We start from the raw sequence: 9,218 nt of genomic DNA, 5'->3' as shown, positions 1-9,218 counted from the left end.
CTGCTGGAGCTAATTGTGTTTTTTATAGTCACTTTAATTATTATTTCTTACATTTTCTATCTCTTTCAACCAGTTTCAGTCGGTTTCCATTTGGAAAAGTCCAAATGTATCTTAAGCTGACGTAGATACTCATTCATGGTGGGATTGGGTCTCAACTCGCTGTATTAGCTTGCTGTCAGAGTTGATCATGTTGAATTTTGACGGATTGCAGTTTTTCCCTTGGGTGAAAAGCTTTTTGATATGATTTCATTATTGTTGCCTTGCAGGCTGAGCGTGGGAATTATGCATCATGTTTCCAAGCTCCAGACAAGAGATAAGATTTGCGCAGGAAAGAAACAGACTGCAGATTCATGTGCAAGGGAACAAGAACTGGCTTAATAATTAAAGTAAACATGTGAATCAGCTATAATCTTCAACCAATAGAAATTAATATTTAAGCAGATTCGAGTTCATCTTTGCAAAGAGTTTCATGATCCTTCATTATGTAATTAATTGGATTGTTACAAATGATATGTATAGTGAGATTCATCAACAATTATTACTTTTCTGCTTAAAAAAATGCAATTAATTCAGTTTAATTTGTTTATAATTGTTCATTATGTTTTAATGAAAAAAGTTACTAAGAGTTATTAAGGTGGCTGCAGGTTGTAATATAATGCCAATTCACTACAGATGTTTACAACATAGAACTTCACAAAAAAAAAGAACCAAAAGAAAAAAAAAATGTACACAGAGACATTAAATATACAGAGGAACTGGTTCATCTGCAGATAAGTTCCCAGCCTGTCGTAAAGTCAATAGGATGACAAACAGTAAACACAGTTAGTTGGCAGTAGTAGCTCAGCTTTTTACTGCTCCTGCTACTCTCCTGCTACTGGAGAGTAGTAGGAGAAAGAAGCAAGCTGCGGAAAAGTGGTCAGCGTGTCCTCTAGCAGTCTGAGGCTACAGCAACACACCTACAGAGACAAACAGGAAAGTTTGAAGCCTAGAGTTTAAAACAGACGGTGTGTCTGCCTGTGATTTGGTTTCACAGGAGAAGTCGTGGAAAACTGGTAGATCTACTTTCAGAAACCGTTGGAACCAAGAGTAACACTTAAAGTTTATCTGTTGGGGACATATTTAGCAATTTCACCTCTGACATACACTGGAGTTTGTTTATTATTAGCCATAACCTATAGAGCTATTTTTATGTACAGTGAACAGTGTAGACAGCATTTCATAGTTGGAAAAAAAATATGGATCAAGACCATCACAATAAGTGGAGGTTTCTCCACAACTGATTTTAAGATAAAACAGAAAATCGTCATTGAGGCAACAAACAGGCCGTGAAGCAACAACTGAATGAACTGCAGGAATTCCCCAGAGCTGGTGTTGTATTACATGTGACAATAATTTCCAGTATTCGCCCTATTTGGACTCAGTTACTCAAGTTACAAGGCAACAGTCTTTTCTTCCAAAGGTCATGTGAAGGTCTGGCTGAAATCTCCCAAAATCTTGTGGGAGAATGTGGTAACATTTTATAAAGCCAAACTTGAACTTAGACGTCACGTTTTCTAATTAGCTAACGATGTAGCTAATTAGAACTGTTTCCCAACAGTTCTTTTAGAAACTGTTTTCCAACAAAACTATTTGGGATTGGAGCAACACCGCACATTGCCAACAGAACACACCAGACCCAAAGTAAAACATGGTGACAGCATCATCATGATCCAGGGAAGCTTCTTTTTATCTCCAAATGGGGTTTTAGTTAGGGTGGATAAATTCCAAATAGCTGTCAGTGAATCTCCTAGTGTCCGGACAATCATACATCTAAATCAACCGCAGAAGTTTTGGAAACGTCCAAGCCAGAATCTAGAACAAAATCTGACAAAGTCTCTGGATGAAGAGGACAGTGGACAACACATGTCCAATCTTAGGTCATAAGGCTTTGGAGAACATTGACATGTTTGAGCAGCACTTATTGCAAAGTCAAGATGTAGAGTACTGATGGGTTCTTAAGAGATGGTACTCTTTTGTTTCTTCACAAATCAATTGATCTAATTCATTTGGGCCAGGAAGGACCTTGTTGGGATTCAATTGCAGGATACTTTTGGTGCAAGGCAAGAGACCTTGAAATTGGGCCTCTGTCTCTTTAAGAAGCTCTTCCCGAAAGTCCGCCTTCAGCACTTCATCACAACGTTTCTCTATCAAGCATTTACAAACGTTTGTCAGAGCATCAGATTGAGAATAGCTCATATGATAAGCAAAGCAGATGTGCAGTTCCTCCAGGTGTTAATTGCTGCTGCTGCTAGTTCATTTTACTAACCCAAATGGTTGCCACGGGAGACTCGAGGATTTGCTTTCATTCAAACATGAATGAAAGCATCACATCATCACTCCAGTATCTTTTTTATTGAGGGAATAACATCATAACACGACGTAAAGCTCAAAAAAGCTTTTATGTAACACTGTCCCTTCAACATGAGAGAGTACACTCTAGACGTACCTCACCCCAAATTTGTATCTTGTCTCGCTTTTCAAATGATTAAAAGTGAAAAGCAACTCTGAAACATTAGACAGGTAGAGTATAAAAGCCTGAATCACATGACACCTGCATAAACAGCCGCACACTCGTCCTCTTTAAAGCAACATGTTTGCTGTTGTGGGAAAGTGGCTTTTCAAGTCAACCAGAAAGTCTGCCTCACTAACAAGCTGAGGATGTGCACTGTAGATGTTTCCAGGTGATTGGCCCCCATTGAAGTACATTTATCTGATGCTTTGTTTATTCCACATTTGATCTGCCCACTAATTTCAGCTCTCTTTTATTTTCTACAAGACAGCAACTGTCCATGTAAACAGACTTTGTTTGAGCCTCAAAGCCACAGATGGCTGCTATCCTCAGCGGACCGGGTCATCGGCTCCACATCAAAAGTTGGGATCAGTCAGTATTTACAGGTGGAGTCAAACCAGCCTGTTAAAAAAAAAGATATCCTCAACTTGCAAGGCTGTTAATTGGCATCCCACGGGGAATTTTAACGCTTTCTCACTCATTCAAAGAGTTGTAATTTCCCTCATAATGTGGTCTCTAAAAGGCAGCTACTGCTGTGTGTTCGTATATAACGCTATTCATACGACTATTTTATTGTTCTGTGTTCCTCCATCAGGAAATAGTAACCTTTTGGTAGCTCATTCAAGCAGAGCCATGTGTACTGTCGTTGTTTGTCACCAAACATCTTGTAACCAGCTGGGTTAGCTCAACCTGACTGCTGGTAGGGTGAGGTAGGTTCAATGCCATTCAGTGTACACCAACTGGCAGTGGGTGTAGCTACGATATTTCAGAAAAAAGAAATGATTTATTACATTACTATAACAAAAGAAAATAAATTCAAGAGGAAAGAGAGTAAAAGAAAGACCGTCTTTATGGTTTTTTTTTGCGCCCCCTTCACTTTCGTCCTAGGTTGCTATGTAAGCGACTTTGGCGCTTACATAGCGCCAAAGTCGCTATGTAAGCGCTTTGGCGCCAAAGCGCTCGCTTCATTCACGAGCGCTTTGGCGCTCGTGAATGAAGCGACCCCCTTGTGGATTAACAGTGACATAAACCATTGTAAAAAAAACTTGCCCCTTACGCATTTCTTCTTTAAGCTTTAAGTATATTAAAGCTGCAACATTTAACTTTTATATAACTTTTTAATATATATATTTGTTGAAACTGTCACTATGACAGATAATCTGTGAATAATTGGAGCAACCTTTTCTCAATGCTAACTGGAAACAACCAATCAGAGCCGGGAGGCGGGTATTAGTGCTGTCAGTCATGCTGGCGCTTCTCTCCCTCCTCGTGAATGAAAAAACAAAAAACAAAAAAAACTTTAAAAAGTGCTTTATGAAGCCATGAAAATGTTCAGAAGTGAAACACTGAAGTATGGGGGAGAGGGGAACTAAATGGAAGAAATGTCTGAAAGGGCAAATAGTTTCTCAAAGCGAATTTCAAGACTTCCAAGTCTGAAACATAAATTGAAAAATAAGTTCCTTACAGAAAACCTTCCTATTTTCTATTTAATGAGTATTTAGTTTGTTTTCTTCCACAAGGGTTACTCATGTTTACAAAAAGACGTCACATAAATCCCAATGACAATGTCACGACAATTTATTATTACTGCAGTGATTCGGTAAATTCTTTGTACATCTCTCGGCTCTCTCTCAACAGTTCAGCCCTGCCTCTGCTTGTGTCTCGGGTTCGTCTTGCAGAACACAAACAGGTGTCCCCTCCTTCGGACAAAGAAACAGTCTTTGCAGCGTTTTTTCAGGGCCGACTTGGTCTTCATCCCCGCCGAGGGATGGACGCCGGGAAGACGCAGCAGAGACGGCCCGCCCTGGACCTGGAGGACCGACGACGGAAGAGGCGTGACTCTGGCCGCCAGCAGGAGCATCGAGCGCGGGGCGGCCGCGACCGTCCACAGACACCTGTACGCACTCGCCGCTGTCGTGGAAACGGTGGGATTGAAACGGCTCATCTGGAGAACCTGTCGACTCAGCGAGGCAGCCAGGTGCTTCAGCAAGAGGGGACCCATGGTGACAAAGGCTGCAGAGAGATTCATGAGAAATATTAGAGGTTAAATAAGTTACAAGCAGTTTAGGCGAGTACAGTTTATCTGAAAAATACGGACATTTTGCACCTTGAATTTTTCAACGTTTTGTCTAATTCAATATAGTTTAAAGGACTTTTGTGCAACAGACCAATACAAAGTGAAATTGTGAAGAGGTAGCATCAAATATACAGTTTAAAAAAAAAGAAAAAGAAGACTGTGAAGCATGGCATACATTCATTGGATTCAACCCAATTTATTCTGACAGCCTTCAGTAACTAATTTCATTTCAGAATAGCATGTATGTTCCGTTAGATAACAAACTGCATTGCAAACAGCAACAGTATCGTGTAGATGTCAAACTCATGGTAAAACACGGTGAAGGCAGCATTAATCCATGGGATGCTGAGGTTCTTTTCCTTCCACATGATAATTATGCGCTACTTTGTGTTTGTCAATGCCATTAAATTCAATAAACACAGAAACGTTAGTCAGTGTTCCCAATGACAAAACGGGGAAAAACAAGGGGTGGAAGTAACTACTCAACACAGCATTAAAGGGTTAAATATAAAACAGCTTATAAAACACAACCATACATAAATTAATTCCACTTAGTATAACTATATGTTAAGTATTTGTAAAACGTCTATAAACAGCTACACGATATAAACCAGACGGCTCAGAGTTTGACCTGCTAGTGCTAGAGTCTAACATAAAAAGTATTAAACATGAAAATCTCGTACATAACGCTATTCATTTATGAAGTCAAGCATTAAAACACACCACCTGAGAATTCTGAGTAGATTCAAAGCATGTGTTATACCACCGATATTTGCCTTCGAAACGTCGAAACAAGACCACAATGCTACTCTTGCGTTTGTGTCACTAACACTTAACGCTTCCGGGTTAAGTGTTAGTGACTATTGTTTCCCCCAGTTTGGTCTTTAAGGTTGTTTAACTGCGTGGCTTTAAAAAAAACGGTACGTTTATGATGCTCTAAAATAAGACTTGGTTAGTTTCTATTTCTTGTTTTACCAATGTAGTGTTTTAAATGTACGAATTTAAGTTAAATGTATTTGTAGCCTCCAGCTTGCACTTCTACCTGACAGGCAGTACCCCGGGAAAAATATTTAAAAGTCTCCTTCCCAACCTCAGCAGCTTGACTCTTGTAAACATGGCGGCCGCTGTGTGCAGAGTTCTGTCCTTCACTAGGAACGCTAAGGTGCTCGTTCAACCACTAAGGTTGACTGCTGTACCCGTCCACCGATACAGCGTGGAGGTTTCAAGTACCGGCGAGCCTATCACGCATACCGGCCAGGTAGGTCCAAAATGTCCCCTGCTTTTAGTGCTTAAACGTAGGCCTACTGTTAGCTCGCCTTAGCCAAATGTTGCTATAGCTCCATTATCGGACAGCACCTTTACTACAAGTTATGTGCTTCTTATTTTGCTCAACATTCATTAAACACTAATAGAATTGCATTTTATCTCAATTTACAAGCATGTGATATAGATAACTTCGATGAAATCAATGTAAAAGCTGACTGGATTGTGGTTTCCTTTAGGTGTTTGATGAAAAAGACCCGAGAAGAGCTCGGTTTGTCGGAAAACAGAAAGAGGTAAGAAGTAGTCAATACAACAACCTGCAACAAACTATCAGATGAATTAACCAAATGAGATGCACTATATACGTAGATGGACATGTTGAAATACAGATGATTAGCTCTAAAACAGGGATATGAAACTCAATTACGTGATTGAAAAAGACCTTAAACTTACACGAGCCCAAACAGGATTATTATTATTTTATTTTTTTTCATTAAAATAACTTAGCTGAGCTCCAGTCAGAAAAGTTTGTAGTTTTACAATTGTATTGAATCATATACATACATATAGCTTGTCATGGTTGCTGTGAAGTGTTTTAATATATTTTTTTATAGCCAGAAAATCCAAAATAAAGAATACCAGAAATGTGTCATTGTCATTTTTTAATTAATTTGCTGCCTTTTTTAAAAACTAAGTACTGGTTAAAAGGCAAATCTGTAGTAATTTTTAGTTGCTATGTGAATGCGTTTACAAAAGAACACAAAAGAAATATCTTTAAATATTTAAAGATTTTTTTATATATCTTCATAGAAAATTTACATAAATATTTGCTCTCAACTACCTTTTATATATAACTTGTCTGCTCTGCTACTAATATCTAATATCTTCTATGCTTATATTTTGTTTAATGTCTTCTCATAATAAAACCTGCATGTTAGAGAAAAACAAACCAATGTCGCTTCTGGGCAGTTAAAACATATGTTGGCGGCTTTATTTGAAGATTTGTAGCGTTTTCTTCTATTTATTTGTGTGCTGTGTTAAGGTGAATAAGAATTTTGCCATCAACCTCGTGGCAGAAGAGCCAGTGACACACTTGGAGGCCAGGGTGGTGTCCTGTGATGGAGGTGGAGGAGCACTTGGACATCCCAAAGTCTACATAAATTTGGTAAGATTCATATATGTAATTGGTAATATAATGAAAATTGTGTGAAATAAGTACAAGGAATGTGTTTTCCACCAAAGAAAAGGTGAATTCTAAGGAACAAACAGCCCAATATTACAGTAGAGTAATGATCCACTTTTTTATCTTTGTAACAGCCCTCCATTTTGTCACGTATTCATTTCCCATGTAAAACTAACATCCAAATGTTACAGAAGCATTTTTATACTTTGCACACATTAACTCTGTGAGTGACCGGTGTCCAGACGAGGGTTGGGCGATATGACTTAAATAATGCCTTTTATTTCAGTCGTCCCTTCTGTGAGTTGTGCTACAAGAGAGTTTTGTTGAATTACAAGAATATAGTCGTGATATCATCGGAATAAAGACATAAATTATCTAGAAGAAAGTCTTAAAATTATTAGAAAAAGGTTGTTTTAATTAGAGAAAAGGTTGGTTGATTTAGTGGGTTTTTTTTTCTTTGTTGGAGTTCTCATGAAATTACTACTTCATTCTTCCTAATATTACGACTTTATTCTCATACTATTTTGACTTTATTGTCATATGACTTTATTCTTGTATTACTATGATTGTATTCTTATAATGCTATCACTTTGTTCTTGTAATGAGAAGAGAAACAAATGTTTAGGCTGTTATATTTCATCATATCGTTGATCAGAATTCAAAGTCAAAATAAATGGTTATAAGTTATGAAACCTGCTTGTCAATCAAAATGGTGGACACTGAGCGTGCTGACGTCACTCTGAACTATGGGAACCCAAGGAGTGCATTGGTTAAAAACAAAATCCTGATTTTTCTAAAAATTAAATGTTCAAAAACAAAAATTTCAGCTACTGATAAAATTGGTTTATTGCCCAGCTCTAGTCCAGACGTTAATGGATGGAGCTACCTGTGGAATGCCCACCACTGATGCTTATTTTTAATGCCCGAAATGGCGACGTTGTGTAATTGTGAAGAAAGAAAAATGTAACTAATGTTGATTATCACAATCAGTACAGCTATTGTAATTTTCAGAATGCCGTGTTGCAACGAAGTGTTTTCCCAGTATCGACGTGTCCTAGTTTCTCGTAGTGGATACTCTCGTAAAATCCGTTGAAGTTTTGTAACGTGTTCGAGTCTGGGGAAAAATCTGCAATGATTGTTGTGTATGGCGCTGTAAATGTATATGGACTAAAAGTGTTTCCACTAATGCAGACGTCTTGTTGATTCCACTCAGGATAAGGACACAAAGGTGGGGACGTGTGGCTATTGTGGACTGCAGTTCAAGCAGAAGCATCATCACTGAAGCATCAGCCCTGTATTTGCTTCTCTGTATAAAATAAATTATGTTGTCTAACTGGGAGAGCTTTTTTTCTGTTTGTTTTAAACAAAGCTTTTCTTTAACGAGGGAAAAAAATGAATGTGATACTTATAAATGTTTAAAAAGAGATGTTGAATTTTCCTCGATTCTGTTTAATGCAGTTCTAGCATTTGACCAACAGAGGTCAGTGCTGTGCTGCATATGTACTTCAGCCAAACAGTGAACTGCTTTTTAGCGTCTAACTCTAGCTTTTTCTGTTGTTGTTGTTGTTGCTTTTTTTAAGAATAGGTATGGAATAAAAGAACAACATATATTAATCTACGTTGCTTTCACAACATTTGCAGGACTTTCATAATCTTGAATTAGTCTCGTCTATAAAAGATTAGGCTCGTGCCTGCAGAGAGGACCTTAGCTTCATAATGCATCTCCTCTCTACGATCTGCCTGGAAAACTCTGGGCTCTTCCTGCTGAGACACAGCAGAGCGGAACAATACATGTTTGAAGAAGATCATATATATATTTCATCAGCTCTTATTCTCCATAGACCTCTGCATGCCAAATTGGCCCGTGCTCGGCTCAGGCTCCAGACACCGTTGGCGTGTTCGGTCCCTGGTGATGCAGCCAGTGGAACTGCATTTTTCCACTCCACGGGGCTCAGGTTGGGTGGGGCGTGAGTTGTCAGGCTGATATAATTGGCCCTTGTGGCTCCTGGAAGTACGCCTGATGCTGTAGTTAACCTCATCTCCAGTCAGACCACAGTGGATGATTGAAGGGGCAGGGAGTGGGGTGCATTGTTAAATCGAGACATGTGAGCCGGGTCGGTGTCAGGGAGACGACTGCTTGGTCTGGC

The 9,218-nt window shown here is 38.8% G+C and overlaps 2 protein-coding genes across 3 annotated transcripts; one reads left to right on the top strand and one right to left on the bottom strand.

Annotated features, from left to right (window-relative positions):
- Nucleotides 1–4,104: 4,104 nt before the first annotated feature.
- On the bottom strand, nt 4,105–5,476 carry mrpl36 (mitochondrial ribosomal protein L36). Of its 2 annotated transcripts, none has more exons than XM_007563739.2 (2): nt 5,352–5,476; nt 4,105–4,561 (listed from the first exon to the last, which is right to left on the bottom strand). In XM_007563739.2, exon 2 carries the CDS (start codon nt 4,548–4,550, stop codon nt 4,188–4,190), a length of 363 nt encoding a protein of 120 aa, XP_007563801.1. In that variant the 5' UTR covers nt 4,551–4,561; nt 5,352–5,476; the 3' UTR covers nt 4,105–4,187. The 2 variants fall into 2 exon arrangements, with proteins under 2 accessions (XP_007563801.1, XP_016532698.1); XM_016677212.1 differs by having other exon boundaries at nt 4,105–4,568; nt 5,396–5,452.
- A 108-nt stretch (nt 5,477–5,584) lies between these two features.
- On the top strand, nt 5,585–8,410 carry ndufs6 (NADH:ubiquinone oxidoreductase subunit S6). Its single transcript, XM_007563737.2, has 4 exons — nt 5,585–5,883; nt 6,128–6,181; nt 6,931–7,053; nt 8,285–8,410. The coding sequence occupies exons 1-4, from the start codon at nt 5,617–5,619 to the stop codon at nt 8,351–8,353; spliced, it is 513 nt and encodes a 170-aa protein (XP_007563799.1). The 5' UTR covers nt 5,585–5,616; the 3' UTR covers nt 8,354–8,410.
- Nucleotides 8,411–9,218: the final 808 nt, after the last annotated feature.

This window comes from Poecilia formosa, unplaced genomic scaffold, assembly GCF_000485575.1.
Source record: "Poecilia formosa unplaced genomic scaffold, Poecilia_formosa-5.1.2 Scaffold150, whole genome shotgun sequence".
NCBI lineage: Eukaryota > Metazoa > Chordata > Actinopteri > Cyprinodontiformes > Poeciliidae > Poecilia > Poecilia formosa.
The sequence above is the reverse complement of the archived record's forward strand: the minus strand, read 5'-3'. Positions and strand labels throughout refer to the sequence as shown.